The following is a 17,008-nucleotide window of genomic DNA, read 5'->3' as shown; positions in this document are numbered from 1 at the left end:
AACATAGCTAGTGACTGAACCCTTATGTGACAGGAATACAGTACACTAACATGTACACAAACACGTGCAATTATTTTGCACTACATTTAATGTTCTAAAAAATTACAATGTTTTGTTTTTTTTGTCAGTTTAAATTGTTCACATTGTTCAAAACTGTTGTTCTTCAATGATGTTTATGCAAACATTGGATAGTGTGGGTGTTATTTCAGCAAATTACCTCTGTGTTGCATCTATCCCCGGATACTGTTACAACTCACCCCAGCAATCTGTGATTGTGTAGTACACGTTCAAAGGAGTCATATCTGTAGCAGACAAATGTGGCTACAATATATCAAAATTTGAGACATCTAGCACAAACAACCTGAGTTATTGATACTCAAACAAAAGTGTTACAACCATCCCTGGTCTCCCCTATTGCATTAGACTGTACTGCCATCTGCTGGTGAACAGACTCTGATAACTGACTGGATTATCTGTAAACAACTATTTTTGCTTTTGTTTATATTTGTCATTTTTGTTGATATATATCTACTATAGTGAATTTAGAGTTTGACAAATTAATTGTATCAGGATCATCGCCAGTGCAGCAGCACACTGTGTCAAAAGGCCACAGAGAAATAGATTTGGTCTATTTGAGTTGTTCAGCACATTTTGAAGCCAATTACTTAGCTGCATTAGTATTTTTAATTAGCAGTGGCCAATTAGAGAAATGAAAACCAACAAGCTCTCTCTTTTCCATTTCATTAATGAAAGTGATGTGCATATAGCTCTGGGTTTGACAAATCATTGAGCATTCATCAGAGAGATAATGTTTTGTTACTCATGAAATAATTCAAATGTTCTTAATGGAGTTTAATGGAATATATGTCCCTGTTATTTTCTTAATTGCTTTGGCATGTCAGCTGGAGTCCAGAAGAGTGTTTTATATGACATTCTATTACAGACCACATTTTAGACTGATTAAGTATTCAAAAAGTAGGTATTGTTGTAAGGATGCACTAATAGCGAATTGTAAATGATGTGCTATTGCTCAGCTACTCGTCATATCAATCGATATCAATACCAATGTAGGTGCCACGTCATTTCCTTAAACTGGAAGTCCAAGCACAATAAATAGCTTAATTTGGTTCCCACTCTGCTTGTTACAGTTTTGAAAAAACAACATAACCTTTCAAAAGTCTTGTGATCCATTTTTTTCACACTTGTCCTCTTCTATCATGTGATTGGTTAAAATATGTTTGTGTAGTAATTGCTTGTTCTGTGAAAAGAATTACAAGGCACCAAAACTGTAATAAAACTTTCCACCTACATATTATATTAACTGTGTATACACTAAGAGAAGTTACACGTTTTAGTATTTTAGTTAATATACTGTAGCGACTCATGTTCTTTATATCATGTAAATCTGAAGAATACTTTCTTCTGTGAAATAATAATAGATGTATCATGAATAGTTTTAATAAGTATGATTTAATTACATTGGAAGAAAAATACATTAAATAAATATAATAAACTCTTGAATATACTGCTGTTTTATTTACATGGTCCATCCCATAATGAAGAAGAATGGATTGACTTCTGAATTACATAAATAAATAAAGGTTTAGCTAAAACAGAACATACAATTACCATATGTGATACTATGACAGTGAAAACAGACACATATTCACAAAATGTAAAAATGTCTTTCCGTCTGTGGGTCTTCTTAAGCATCAGTAATACACGCTTCTCTTCAGAATGTACGGCCGTCTTGATTTATTGGTGCGCAGTTGCCTTTTTAGTATATAGGGAGATTTCCTCTTCAGTGGACTATCGCTGTTTTTGTCCAGCTCTAGATATTCTTGGTCGTCTTGAAGCTGAAATGAAAGACAGAATGTTTGAGCTGTTTCCCCCAGCACCACTCAGATTATTACAGGGTTGAAAATCACAGCAATTGGGTGGACAATGCTGTCAATCATCTGCCACGTCCTGGCTGTTACTAATCATTTCTCCTCAGAGCTCCACTGAAGTGTGCTTGAATAAGATGTATAACTGATGGAGTCTACTTCTCAAAATGATAGAGGCCACACTTTAAAGGCAGGGGTAATTTTTGTAATCTTTAATGACTCATGAATTGACCCATGAACTGGAGATTTACCAAAATCTTCTGTCACTTTTAAGCAAGGCAATTTACTCCAGATGTGTCAAGAAAATTGGTGCTGTAGTGCTATAGAATAAAAATGATCAGCTTGACAAGAATTCAAATTATTACAACCAAACCATTTATGTTTTGTAATCAATTTGGCAGCATACTATATTCTTACAATAAAACTTTACAATAAGGTTTAATTTGTTAACATTAGTGAACTATTAGTCAACATGAATATTAACACAAAGTCTTTTTATTAGTATTAGTAAAATGGTAATTTAAAGGTGCAATAGGTGATCTGGGGAATGCTAACTTTAGCCTGCTAGCATTGAAAGCATCCCATCTGCAAATCACCGTCCAAAGCCACGCCTTCTCCAAAACACAGACCAGAAGCCAGACGACCAGATACAACATTATTGGATTACATTTTGTGTCATTCACCGGTGAGTAAACTTTACAGTACAGTAAGTAACACTACTACAATAACGAACGTAAACAACTGTTTGTCTGCCATTCTCGCTCTGTCTGCACAGCGTACGTGAACGTACGATGTCTGCGTGAACAGGCTGCGCAGTGGTATGCAAACACGTTGACTGATAGGGAACACATAATTTCATTCGGACCGAATGCTATGATTGAATTAACATTTTATGGTCCTACGCCTTCTACAGACGATATATATTTCTAAAAATACATTTAGACCGCTTAACATAGTGATTGCTACCAGAATATAAGGAGACTTTCAACTAGCCTAACAAAAAATGTTTCTGTAGAGAATCCCATATTGTAACTTTAAAGGTGTACTTTGTACATTTTAGCGACACCTAGCAGTGAGGTTGCGAATTGCAACCGCCCACTGCTCACCCCTCCCTTTCGAAGCACATAGAGAAGCTACGGTGGCCGACACGGGACAAAGATGACGTCGTCTGAGACAGCAGAGAGTAGCTAGCGCTCTGTAAAGCAGTTTGTCAGGTTAGGGCTACTGTAGAAACATGGCGGCGCAAAATGGCGACTTCACTGTAAGGGAACCCACGGTGTATGTAGATAGAAATGGTTCATTCTAAGATAATAAAAACGGACAATTATGTAAGGTCTTTATACACCACTGAAAACATAGTTATGTATATTATTTTGCATTTCTGTCAATATATCCTCATAAATATTACACAATGCACCTTTAACATTTACTAATACAATATTGAAATCCAAAGTTGCATTTGTTAACATTTGCTAATGCACTGTGAACATGAAAAAATCAATAATTGATTATCGATTTTTTTCTAATGTTAACAAAGACTAATAAATAAAAAATATTGCTCATTGTTAGTCCATGTGAGCTAATGAATTAATGTTAAAAAAATTATACCTTATTGTAAAGTGATTATAAATATTTATTCTTTTCATGCTGCTTTTTGCGTAAATCTGCATCAACCGAACTCAAAGCATTTTTAAGTTAGAGCATGCCAATTGTTTGTCTCAATGTCTATGTGTGTCAATTCTCACCTCTCTAGGCTGCAGAACCCTGCAGAGGTTCTGAAGGTCATGCATTTCCTCAAGCATTTGTGCGAGGGTACCCGAGACCCTCTGCTCATAGTCAGCCTGAACCTCTGCGTCCTCCTGCTCCTCCTCGCTGCCCCAGGCCTCCTGCCTCGACTCCCAGAGACTGTTCATCAACCTGCACACATCCTGGAGAGGCAGCTGCCACAAGGGGGCGTTGAGCTTACCCTGCTTTACCTGCATACACCGGTCCGTAAGAGAGAGAAAAAAAAACATCACTCTCAGAATCAGCTTTACTTCACCTTATATAAAAGTCATGCTGTCTCCAACAATTACTATTTTCTCAGTTCACTTGCAGGGTGCCAATACTGGATAAGCACATCTTGAGTTATGGGATAAATCTAACAAGGATAAATCTAACAAGATCAAGGCCTGCCATGATATCTAGAAATCTGTTTTCAACCTGTTGGCTGTAAGTTTGGGTGAGTCTTATATTACACTGTTCTTCAATAACACAATCCCCTTTCAATTCATAAATATGATATTAAAAACAAATGTAAAACTTCACAGTAATTCAAACATATCAAACTGAAAGACTTCCTTATTAAATAACAGAGGAAAATGGCACCTGTATAAGACCCTCGGGCTGTCGATCTGCCATTAAAGTAACTGTATTTCACTACATTTAATCAGACTTGGCCAGCTGACATTTTAAAAGCATTAGCCTTAAAGACATACTATTTAATGTACCTATTTAAAGTCATAATTATTCATTAACTCCGCAGTGGAGAGGATTTCTATACTGAAAGCCACAAAAGCTGTCTTGGTTAGGGTTAAAAATAAAAATAATATTTGAAGAAAATTACAAACACAATGATGCTATGGATAATAGTCAGATGTGCTGATGATAGATAATGGATGTTGATGCGTTGCAGAATATTGCTCAATGAACGAAGGCAGCTGAGTATCATTTTGGACAATGGCACATCATTTGGTCCACCAATAGAGCGTAAAAGATTCATCCATTTTGCTTTTTGAGTACACTGCTCCTGATTTGCTGCCTGAATCAATATTTAACAAAAACGTGTCATTTCGTGTTACATTTAACATCACTTAGCATCTACATTTATGGACCTCTGTACATCAAGACAATAACCATTTTTTGAATTATTAAGTGAATTAAGCACAAAAATAAATGCACTATAAATCTCAAAGCCATGTGCTATTCTGTGAAATGGCCTCTCCAGATACCTTAGAAAAAAGATTGTAAAGTTAGCTGGTTAAGAATATTATTTTGTTAAATATAATCTGCTGTAATTTCTTTCTGTGAGTTGTGCTCAACTTCAACTTTTGAAAAAAAAAATGCATAAATATATATTTATCACAGAAATAAATTGCATCTTAGTTTTTTCTGTACTGGTACCATATTCATAAAACCAAAAACCATGAAATAACCATGACTTTCATTTAAAATTCAGCTGCCCTACAGTCAAAGGGCATATCTATATTAAGGCCCCATATAAGGCCAGTATTGCCTCTGTTGGCTCGTACTCAACAGGTGTTTTAAAAGCACTACTGTACCTTTGAAGTGAGGAGACTTCTCAGTACCTCTTCCTCTATTGCCCTTTTCCCCTCATCTATATCTGAAGAGGAAGAAAACACAGTGTTGACATGTTTTAAGCGTAGGACTGAGAATATACACATCAAAAGTACAGATAAACTAGGCACATTTCTTGTCTGCAGTGTGTTTTAATTCAATTAGATCTAAAGGGTTTTTCGAGATGGGTAGAATCTTAAGATACAACACTTGCCCAGCAATATCTATAAGGTTGAACATAAATGTCAGTAAGACTTTTAGAGTTTTAAGTGAGTGACTTTCTTTTTTATTTCAAAGGGAAGTTGTGATTATGCCATATATAAAAGCAGTTGTATCTTTATTCCTTATTCAAAGTTTTATCTGTATTCAATTTCTAATATAATTATCCAAACATGATCAAATTTATTGATATATACTATTGATGAAAATGCTGATAATTCTTGATATCAGTAAGATAAAGATACTGCATGGTAAAACTAAGTCAGACCATAAAAGACATCATATTTTCAGTGTGAATATTAGCTACAGTATCAAAGATCATCATCATAAAATATTTATCTTGCAATATATTGGTCCTTTTTTAAATTTAGCTTACTAAGCAGAAGTCAATTCAGTCAGCATAAAGTGATAAAAGTGCACCTACCTGAACATAGTCCATTACACAATAAAAAAAGGAGCACAACGGAGGTCAGCTGCATCTGCATTTTGTTGGTAGTCCTACAGTTTCTGCACATTCAAGCTTGGCCCAAGTCCAAAGGGTTAAAGGTCATAAAATGGTATGAAAAAGGATGTAAGAACAAGAGAGATAAGTTTTAAGAGAGTTACAGAGACAGGCAGAGAAAATCACAGTGCGTCCCGCATTCGAAGTCACAAATCTCACGATGCTCTCTTCTTGGTTTCTTATCCAACCTGTTTGCTGTGTCTTCTCTTGGCTTTCTCAGAGGTGAAGTGTGGAATGGCGGGCTCCATTCCACCCGGTTTATAAGAGCCTCTATGATGTCAGAGGAGCTGCTCTATCGTTCCTACCCCTCCCGTATCCATCTCCATATCTCTCTCTCTCTCCATCCCTCACTTCATGCCCCCTTGTCCTGTGTCACGATGACATCAGCAAACGCTTTGATTGTTGACGTCAAAACTTCCACAAATGCTAATTTGATGTTCCTCTCTTCATTCTAAAGGAGGAAAGGGGGAGTGTAGAATTTATGATTAGTCCTTAGAAGTATGGTGATGAAAGATAAGAGAGGATGCTGGATGCCTGAACTCAGTGATATTGGAAAGTCCTCCAAATGTACCAATCTTTGCCTTATTGTCCAGCATACTTTCCATTGCTGCTCATACTGTGTTGAGATAAAATGTAAACAGTTCAAAGTGTGATGTTCAACCTTGAAAGATTCTCTCAGTACATTCTGTAATGAAACAGTCTTTACTTTTGATCGCTTCCGAAAACAAATATTCCATGCAGATAGGCTACATGATGGCCAATGACAAGGTTAGATTAGTATATTATGATGCTTTATCGTTCATATGGTAGAGACCAGGGAGTGTTGTAACACTGTTTTAGTTGTAACACTATCAGTTTAAGCAATCAAAAAGAGCTACAGGAGTGAAATGACTATCACACATGGCCACCGACCTGCTGTGGTTACAGTAGAAGTTTGTGAGACTCTTTACAGGACAAATAGAAAATAAAATCCTAATTTATTTACTAAAATTAAATTAAATATCCATGTTTGTTATTGGTGTTACAGCCCATTCCAGTAGTGTGGAAGGTTTCACATGGCCCCTTTAACACATTCTGTTGACTAAGTAACATTACACCTACATGACTTCTAACTCTCATTCGTAGATTGGTAGGGTTAGGGTTAGAATAAATTGACACTTGCAAGATTACTTATAGTCAGTATAGAATGGCTGTTGGATGACCATCACAATAAAGAGTTTGCAGATATTAAGCCGTCAGCCTAATACTCTAATGAGAGTTAGTTGACATGTAGTATGTTTAAAAGGGACCATAAAAATAAAGTGTTACCATGGGAAAGGTTGTAATGTCAACACTCTTTTGTATTTAATTTTAACAGTTTGTAATTCATTTAAACATTTGAGCTTGGTTACATGTCTGACTAATTCAAATTGTAGCAGATGATAATATATCAGGTTGAGACAATAAAGGTTCCAAAAGATTTGTAGCGATCCTTTTGAAGAACTTTATTTTACAGTCTTGTTCCCCATGTACATACTATAGTATTTAAAATAAAACAATAACCCTGAACCTACCCCTACCCCTAAACCTAACCTTAACCCATACCTTATATTACTACTTTCGTTGGCTACACATAAGTGCAACCACCATTTTTGTCAGAAACACTTTCAGTTAACAGTGAAGAAACATGTTATGTTAAGTGTTAAGAACATTTGAATGATCTTAAGAGCTTTTTTCCACTATAAAGAACTTTGGAACGGTTCCATGGATGTTAAATGTTCTTGGCACCATTGGTACTAATAAGAAAACTTTCTTTTTAAGAATGTGGCTCGGAAATACAGACGTTGAAACAAAACAACACTCCCAGTTCACTAATCCAGTGGTACAGGACAAAGATGCTATCACAATCATCCGCTCCACACAGTTCTCCGAAAGGCGCGTTTTGTCGCCTCCCTCTGTGTGAAGAGGGACGGCCCTGTTTGAATCTCCTCTTACTTTGAAGCTCGCAAGTTGTTCAACTTTTTCCACGACCCGCACTTCAAGTGGTACTTTCTTGATTAGGTTTGTGCGCTTCGTCCTGTTGCACAATGCTTGGGGTCTGACCTGTGGACATATTGACGCGCGATGGCTCCTTTTGGAAAAAACTTTCTGAAGGCGCGTTTGAAGAACAGGTATGATTCAAAGCATCCATTTCATTTGATGTTGCACCACAGATATTGTAATATATAAATATAGTTATCAGGTAGAAAGCTTAAGAAGAAATTATATATTTCACTTTTTCCCTCAGAACCGCGTATAGTAGTTATTGTTATGGACTGTAAACTCTCGTCACTGTAACAACACTCACTCAAGTGTTTCGCTGCATGGTCGCAGAGAGTCGAGTTACACTAATGCTGTTGTTCTGCTTGCTCTGGTGCCTCTCTAGGATGCAGGTAGCTGGCGTTAAGTACCGGCAAAAGAGTGTACATTTTTTCTAAATATTAAATCCAGTATGACGACGGATGTGCGTATTAGTGTTTGACGAAATGAACTGGAAAGGCTTGATGTTGTAATGTGGTGTGTTGTTGCAAATATGTTTAACTTATTTATTTTGTTTCGTCTATAGTTAGTCTATACTATAGGCTAATGTGATATGTAGCATTATTTTAGTTTTATCTTGCTAGTTTAGAGAAAAGCTTAATTCAAGTTTGAACAAGTGAATTCTAGGTGTAAAAATAAGGGGGTCCAAGAAAAGGGATTGGGAGGTTTTAAAAGTAGCCTATATGTTCTTTTTTATTACAAGTAGCCTAAATATGCATTTTAAACAATATTTCAGTAAACAAAAGTTAGAGTATGCGAACAGAGTTTAGGTAACCATAGCATCCATACACATCGCTGTCGGTATCGAACGGTAAACAAAATTGAGTAACTATGTTGTCATTGTTTATAATGTCATTAGAGACGTAAAAAATCATAAATATTATTCAAAAATCACTAGTTATTGCTTAAAAGATCTTCAGTAGCCTATATGAGGGGTAGCTAGACTCTAGGCGTCAAACATATATCATGAACGTCAATTAAGCCCATGAATTTTCTTTTTTTTTAAGTTTGCACACTTTAAAGTTTCTGTCATCAACACCATTTTGCCATTTATTTTAAGTGCCCTAATTTACTTTTGATGTCTCAGTGTTTCCATGTAATCTAAATAGTGAATTATTCAATAGTGTTGTTTCTGTTTGTTGTAGTGTTGATTAAAGAGGGCTCTCTCGTAGATGCATCAGGGTTTGTGTTATGTTTTGCCAGATTGTTCCTCTATTTTTATTTATGTATGTTCTGTGGAAGATTTTTTTTTTTTTTTGCACATGCAGCAAGACATTATCCTTACCAGTCTTTTAACAGTTTAAGCTTCTGAGGGGGTATTATAATGCTGTAAAATCACCTTTAAAGCATAAGCCAACTGTAATTATCTCAAATGTTCAGAGGGAAATCTAATCAAAGGTAATCTAACTCTGTGTCTGCTTTATTTAATGTGGTCCATACAGAATGACATTCTAACTGTTGATTTATACATGGTTTAATGAATAGACATGCTTTGTTTTGTGAACGTATGCTCCAATAGCGACAGAGGTGGTTATTACACTTAACTAAATTTAAATTGCCTTAGCTGCCATAATTGTGTTGTTATTTTAGTACATAATGTCACTCTGTTAAGGCTTAAGAACCTTCTAGAGCAGCAATGCGATTTTTAACTGCTTTACTAAAACTGTTGAGGCAAACCGCTCAACCTAAAATGTAATGAAAATGTTATGTCTGCTTAATTATGCTTATCAGGTAGATCTTTCTGAAAATCAGCATTGTTCCATAAAATCTCTCATCCTTTTAAGACAGGGCTCTATTTGACCTATTTCTGCCAATCTCATGTTTATCTTGAGTACATATATTGAGTAGTATTGCATTCTTCATATCTCTGAAGAGTCTTTAGTTTCATATTATTACAGACAGATACACTGTACCGATTCTTTCCGAAAACAGCCGAACTCGTGAAGGCATGCAGTAGGCGGAGCTAAAGAGTCACGAGCACGCACACACTACATCATTGCATTATCCCTGGATAACTTTCGATTCACTATACGTCCACCATAACTTAACATGTTCTGTATATGGTAGCGGTGCTATATAGCACCATAGTTAGCGGTGCTATATAGCACCTTAGTCAAAAAACCGGTGAAGAACCTCTGAAGAACCACGGAAGCACCAAAATTGGTGCTATATAGCACTTAAAAAGGTTCCCCTATGATTAAGAGCCAAGAACCATTTTTGGTGCCATATAGAACCTTTTTTTTTTAGAGTGTATGCACTTGCGCGCCGATTGCCAACAAAACACATTTGATGCGGCTTTGACTCATGACCGGGAACAAACAACTCCATTGCTGCTCCGGAAAAAACAACCTGCATCCACTGTTTCCTTAACACTGGGTTATTTGGGACGCTGAACAAGGTTATCTTTCCCTAACAAACAAAACACACTTCTTTAGTGATATTGTGGATTTTGTGGTCTAAAAACAAAATGACAGCGCAGCCGACGGCTTCCGTAACCCGAACGAAGCTCATTGATGGAATTGCTCTTGCTCTCGCTCTGGTTGATGTGCGCACACACTCATCCGGGAGAAGTGCCCATATAAGGAATTTCACCCTTTATGATGTCATACAGCACCATACTCTGAAAAAATACGTCAAACGTCCAACTTTGGCCATGTTTAATATGAGAATCCAACACTTTAATAAGTCAGAATGCCTGAAATAGCATTCGACCTCCCCCCCTTTAACATTATACAGTGAGATTTCACTTTTGTCTCTCTCCAGTTCACATGTGCCCACTAAAATCTCTCTGCCCTCTCAGATACCTGTTAATGAATCATTTGACACAGACAGTACCCATATAATATGATCTTACAGCTGCTCTTAACTTACATGGTCATAAATGTTACAACTGCCACATGAGGATTTATTATTTACAACTTTGACTAAATGTATTAATATAAAGATAATGAATTTTGTTAATGAGATATATCATGGAATGACCTACACATCCTTATTAAATTGATGTTTCATTTCCCAAGCTTAATTTTGTACGGCCTAATAAACCTTGATAGACTGACTCTTAGGGAGATTATGTTCCTTGTCCGGAGTGTGTAGAATGATACAGCATGTTCTCTGTAGTCCAGTGATCATGTCTGGTGGCAACACGTGTTTGTTTTAGCTCCATGAGTTGAGAAGCAGAGTGTTCTGTTCTTTTCCCCTCCAGTGCTTCTCTGACTGTTTCTGGTGTTGTGATTATTAGGGTACAGCAGATAAATCAAATCTACATTTCAAAACAAGCTTTTATTTTACGCAGTGTGGACTAACTTAAACATCACAAAGATGCCACTATGTTAACGGATCCTTATGTTTCTGTAAATACAAACAACAGACATTTGTTGTGCATTTGCTGTACAGCTTTACACCATTCTTTGCAATATTCATATCATTTTCCATTATCTCACAATACATGAACTTGGCAGGATGTATGTAACAGGATGCTGCTGGTCACCATTGATTTTCCCACAAGGCAAACACAGGTGCTTCCATTCCCCCTCATTTGTTTCCTGTACTCATGACAATTTTGGAAAAGACTAAATAAAATAGACAATTTCATGAAACAATGTTGAATTCCCATTGCAGACTATTCTGACATGTCATGTTGCTAAGAATCATTCAGCAAGCTCTTTAAATGGATCAGAATTGTACAGCAAGCCAAGGAAGCACATTGTTAACCGGTTGAGTGTAAATGCTTGCATTGTATTGTAGCATATTGTCTATTTCAGTGTAATACGTCTGACATGTGTGAACAAGCCACTGTATACTTTTACTTGCTTATGTAAATGCTAGGGTTGCACACTTCTATTATGGTGTCATAGGGATGATGTCATACGGAATTACTAGCACAGGTGTGAATGTGGGATTAACTTTTAAAATAGCATTGTATACAGTAAATTTAAATTATGTCATACAAAACTGAACAAATGGCAAGCTTGCATTTAGTTTTGTATACTGTTTTGGTCTAAGAAAAAGGTCTTTAACCATAACAAGCAGTGTATTAGGTGGTGTGCTATGTGAATAGTTCAACTATTTACTTTTGTGTGGAGTAGCAGCAGGGTCTTCTAAATATTAACTAACCACCTGCATTCTTGCATATATATTGCATTCTTCTGAGGTCATTCATTAAGAAAGAAATACAGCACTTGCATTTTTGTCACCCTTAATAAAACTATTTATTAATTTATTTAGCTATTAAATAAACATTACCTCTGTATTTCAAATGTGCTTTTCATAGCTTTTAATGAATTAGTATTCATTAATATTAGTAATACTTTTAATATTAGTCATACCTGATCGTTTGAAATGAAAAGAATGAAAAATTATGAAACAACCATTGTAGATAATTGAGGGTAGGATACATTTGTCATGAAGCCTTTTGCTCATCTGAATAATGTCAGCCATTTAGTGTGTCATTAACATCTGATCTATGGTGAATCTGTCATCAGCAGTGTCAAGTACAGTTACGACTGTTGAAGCGTAGATATTCGGTACAGTATGTGAGCTTTATGTATTTCACCCCATTCCAAATTTCATTATAATAATGAAACAAGCCATTCAAGTCTGGCCATTACAGTGATTTACCACGGGAGTTTTTAGGCATGAGTGTCTAAAATCCCATTTAACTGTGATGGAATCAGTATAACGCACATCATTTCTCATGCTAACGCTACATTATAGTATTGCCTTTTATGTAAAAAAAGAAAAAAAGAAACTACTATTGTATTATAGTCAAGTCAAACTCTATAGAGCACATTTTTACACAACTGTAGTTGATCAAAAGTGCTTTACAGTGATAAATATAAGAGAATATGAAAATTAAAAAATAAGTAAAAAACAAAACATCCAATGATGGAGAGGTCCTGATGTTCAGAGATAGAAGGTTCCATAGCTTAGGGTCGACTACAGAGAAATACTAGAGTTCAATAAATTCATTATTAACATTATAATAATGAACAATTTATCCACCTAGTTCATATCGTCCATGACTGTTATCCATTTCATAATATTTAATTATTTGTCTTTATATTATATAAAATGACCATAGTAGTCATAAAGGACACTTGTGATTGTGGTTGTTTATAATACACACTTGTTATATCTCTTTACCAGGTCTAAGGTTGTAGAGGAGACACCAGGGAAGGAAATCCAGGTGCTTGTGTGTCACGAAGAAAAAGTAGTCTGTGGCGTGACCAAGCACACAACCTGTGCAGATGTAGTTGCGGCTTTATTGGAGGACCACAAGACTGTACCAGAGAGTAAGAGGCTCTTAGATGGGGAACCTAAAGACTTCTGCATCCTGGAACGGTGGAAGGGTTTTGAGAGAGCACTGCCACCTCTCACTCGAATCCTCCGGCTATGGAATGCTTGGGGCGATGAGAGACCTTTCATACAGTTTGTCCTCATAAAGACCAGTGATTTTGTGCCATCATCCAAGGGAGGCAAGAGGGCCTCGAAGTCTCGGGGAGCGAGGTCCAAGAGATGGGACCAAGGACCTGCACAGTACGCCAAGATTGTATCTGTGGAGAAGCAGAAGCGCATGGTGAAGAAGGCCTTCCGCAAATTGGAGAAGATCCAGAAAGGAGAGACATCCGAGGGCTCGGAGGAGATCAATAAGCTTGTATGGTTGATCATCTCCCAGGATCAGACCATCCGGCAGCAGTTTCACCAGATGCGTGAGCTAGACTTGGAGATAGAACATGCAGAGGAACAACAGAAGAACAGCCCCACACCTCGCTCCAGCATCACCGAGAGTGATGACGGCCAATCGCTGTCCATGTCCCAATTTGACAACCAGCTTCAGGAGTACCTGTACACCAGTGATGGAATCGAGCAACTGGAACTACATGTTTGCAGGCACCAAGAACTCATTGACCAGCTCTCTCTCGATATTGACTTAGAGCTGAAAAACTGGACTTCAGATTTAGAGGATTTAAAAGGAGCAGCGGCTGCTTGTCCAGAACTAGAGCTGGAACCCAACCTCTCATTGTCCTCCTCAGATCTCATAGAGTTGGAAAGCTTACGCAACGAACTAGAGACAAGCATGAGAGCTGGGCTTTCCCTCCATGTCCAAATGCAGGAAATCGAGAAGGAACTGCAGCGGAACAAAACAGCCCTGCAGTCCCAGAACCAGGAGTACCAGCATCTAGTTGCCCAACTCAGTGCACTTGAGCTGGGCGCCTGCCCAGACCAGCCTAGCCCTGTATCTCTGAAGAGCCAGATCAGGGCCACTGTCTCTCAACAGACAGCAGGCAAGGTCAGACAGACATGCTCCCCTACAGATGCAATAGACACGGACTCAGACACTGGAATAAGCTCTACTCACAGTCAGGACTCACTTTCGCCCTGTGTAGACAGGTCGCCTCCTCTGGACACTGATGTTTGAAGCTGAGGATTAATTGTGTTTTTAATACATACATGCTTAATGACTAAAACAATGAAACACAGAGCTTAAAGCCGATAGTTCACCCAAAAATTGTCAAGATTTACTCACCCTAATGTTGTGCCAAACCTGTACGAGTTTCTAGATATTTTAAAGAATGTTGACAGTTGACGATAGCCATTGACTTCCATAGTGTTTTTATCCTACTATGGAAGTCGATGGCTACCGTGATTTCCAACATTATTATTAAGATATCTTTCTTTTGTGTTCAACAGAAGAAAGAAACTCATACAGGTTTGAAACAACATAACGGTGAGTAAATTATGACAAAATTTTCATTTTTGGGTGAACTATCCCTTTAAAAGGCTACTTCACCCAAAAATGACAATTCTGTCGACATCAAAAAATATATTTTGAAGGATGATGGTTGTTTTGGTTACCATTGACTTACACTATATGTACAAAACAAAACGCATAGACATTTTTCAAAATATCTTCTTTTTTGTCCCACAGAATTAATCTTAGAATTTTGATGACATATTTGTGATGAACTATCCCTTTAACATTTGTTATAATGTTACAGTTATACTATATAGATATCGATGTGAATTAATTTTTAGTCATCTCATGTTTTTCTCCCTATCAGAATTCCTATGCACTTAAAGCCCCTGTTAAAAATATCAAAGAATTTTTTTCAATAAGCTGAAGAAAAAAAAAATATTGTTGGGTTTCATCTTAAAAATGAACCCATTCTGTTTATTTTTTAAATCCTGCTGATATTTATTAAGCCTATATTTTCCACAATTTTAACTATTTGTGTTCAGTTTATAAAGAATATAACATTAAATCCAGTAAAATATTTGAATGTAATTGTGTAAATAGCAATATAAAAGAAATGTCTAGCTATATGAACAAGATACTCTGATAAAAAACATACACTTGTTTTATATTAAAACAAGCTTTTTTTATAGACTTTGTATATAAGCTTTACTTTTTAACCTGTTTTTAAATGTATAGTATGTAAACAGGTGACTGCACAGATTGCAAAATATAGAGATAATCACATATGCATAATTTATTTGTTTTTCTCTTTCAAACTAAATTGATCGATATTCAAATTCATTTGAAACGTTAAGCCTTTTTAGCATAGCTAAAATGATGTGATGACATTTCCCTCAGTGCTTTTGCAGTGTAAGATGTGTTATCAACTTTAGTCAGTACACTGCGACTCATGTTCCCTTCACAGCTAAAGTGGGTTGAAACGGCACTCAGAGAAAGAATCCATTCTGACACTAATACAAACACAAGTAAGGAATATTTTAATTCTAATGGGAAAACCAGTCTACATTTCTTTTTCAGTCAGTGCCAGTAAAAAGACATTTGAGCCCTTTTGCTTCAAGTAATTGCCTCGCTCTTTCTTTAAAACCTGCAAACAGCAGAGACTTAGCAGTACTATTAGACTGCCGTCTCATTGCTTCATTGAATTAATGCAGGGTCTTTAATGCCAAGTTCCTGAAGGGTAACAACGTGTTACGCTGCTGTCATTCAGCGTGACTCATAACAAATGGGATTTTAAAGAAGGCTCCATTTTGTAATGCAAAACAAATGGGTTTTAAACAGTTGCATTATGCAGCAGGCCTTGGTATTCAGAGGGTGTTAATGAAGCCTTGCTTCATTGGATCCTTCTGAGTGCCGACTTCGCGCTGAGATAATAACCAAATTCCCCCTCATTGGCTCTGATCCCGCACAGCACCCCATGTAGGGTGTTGCCAATACAAAGTCCGAGGGCTCTTTAATGTCTTCACTGCCAGCGTCGTGACTTGTTTACCTCCACTGTCAGTTCAGGAGGAACCAGAGGGCTGCCAGGACTCTGTCGCAGCCGTAATTTCCTGTGCGAAAATGGCAATTACTGACTTTTATCTCCCGCTACTGCTGTGGTATTTCCAGCACTAACAATTATGCCAGCCAATTGTTGAAAACAGTCCTTTTAGATTGTGTCAGGGCAGCTCCCCCATGTTGAACTTTCAATTATGAGGACTGTGGCATACTCGCGGGCCATTTGGCTGTGAAGTCGCATTAAAAGAGGGGTGGACTTTTGCATGGCAAGTCATTTCACCACCAAGGCCATCATGTAATAAGACACTTGTATTTTCTTTCACTAGATCAAGGAACCCATTCTACTCAACTTCATAAACACGTAATGTGGTTTCTGATCCAACAAGTGATTGGATCATTTTAAGACAAAATAGTCCTGCCGCCTGCTTGCTGCAATCTTCAAAAACAACAGTCACATTATCTTGTCAGTTTGCCTTGACATTTCCCGAACGGCTGAGGGCTTTTTTTCCCCACTAAAGTCAGTGATTTGTATGTTAATGTTTCTCTCATACAAACCAGTGAGTTCTAAACTTGTACCAAAGAGCAAATAAACTAATTTTGGGATCATTTTTAGTCTGAGTCACTGTATTTTTTTTGCCATTGTTCAGAAGAAACTGTGTGGGAGATGGTGTATGTTAACAGGATTATGGAAACCACAGAATTGCCTGCTTGACAGCAAAATGCAGTTCTTTTGTTTGTAATCTCATAATTACA

The 17,008-nt window shown here is 37.0% G+C and overlaps 3 protein-coding genes across 3 annotated transcripts in view; 1 reads left to right on the top strand and 2 right to left on the bottom strand.

The window, feature by feature from the left end:
- LOC307131743 (uncharacterized protein) overlaps window positions 1-17,008 on the bottom strand; it is a 676,237-nt gene that overhangs the window by 238,144 nt on the left and 421,085 nt on the right. The window lies entirely within an intron of this gene.
- nts (neurotensin) lies at window positions 1,459-8,342 on the bottom strand. The gene is made up of 4 exons (XM_079825751.1): window positions 5,866-8,342; window positions 5,207-5,268; window positions 3,632-3,862; window positions 1,459-1,856 (listed from the first exon to the last, which is right to left on the bottom strand). The coding sequence occupies exons 1-4, from the start codon at window positions 5,954-5,956 to the stop codon at window positions 1,713-1,715; spliced, it is 528 nt and encodes a 175-aa protein (XP_079681877.1). The 5' UTR covers window positions 5,957-8,342; the 3' UTR covers window positions 1,459-1,712.
- rassf9 (Ras association domain family member 9) lies at window positions 7,956-16,866 on the top strand. Its single transcript, XM_079825750.1, has 2 exons — window positions 7,956-8,093; window positions 13,150-16,866. The coding sequence occupies exons 1-2, from the start codon at window positions 8,047-8,049 to the stop codon at window positions 14,420-14,422; spliced, it is 1,320 nt and encodes a 439-aa protein (XP_079681876.1). The 5' UTR covers window positions 7,956-8,046; the 3' UTR covers window positions 14,423-16,866.

This window comes from Gobio gobio (assembly GCF_949357685.1).
Source record: "Gobio gobio genome assembly, chromosome: 9".
Taxonomy (NCBI): Eukaryota; Metazoa; Chordata; class Actinopteri; order Cypriniformes; family Gobionidae; genus Gobio; species Gobio gobio.
This window is presented reverse-complemented; position numbering and strand designations above follow the sequence as displayed.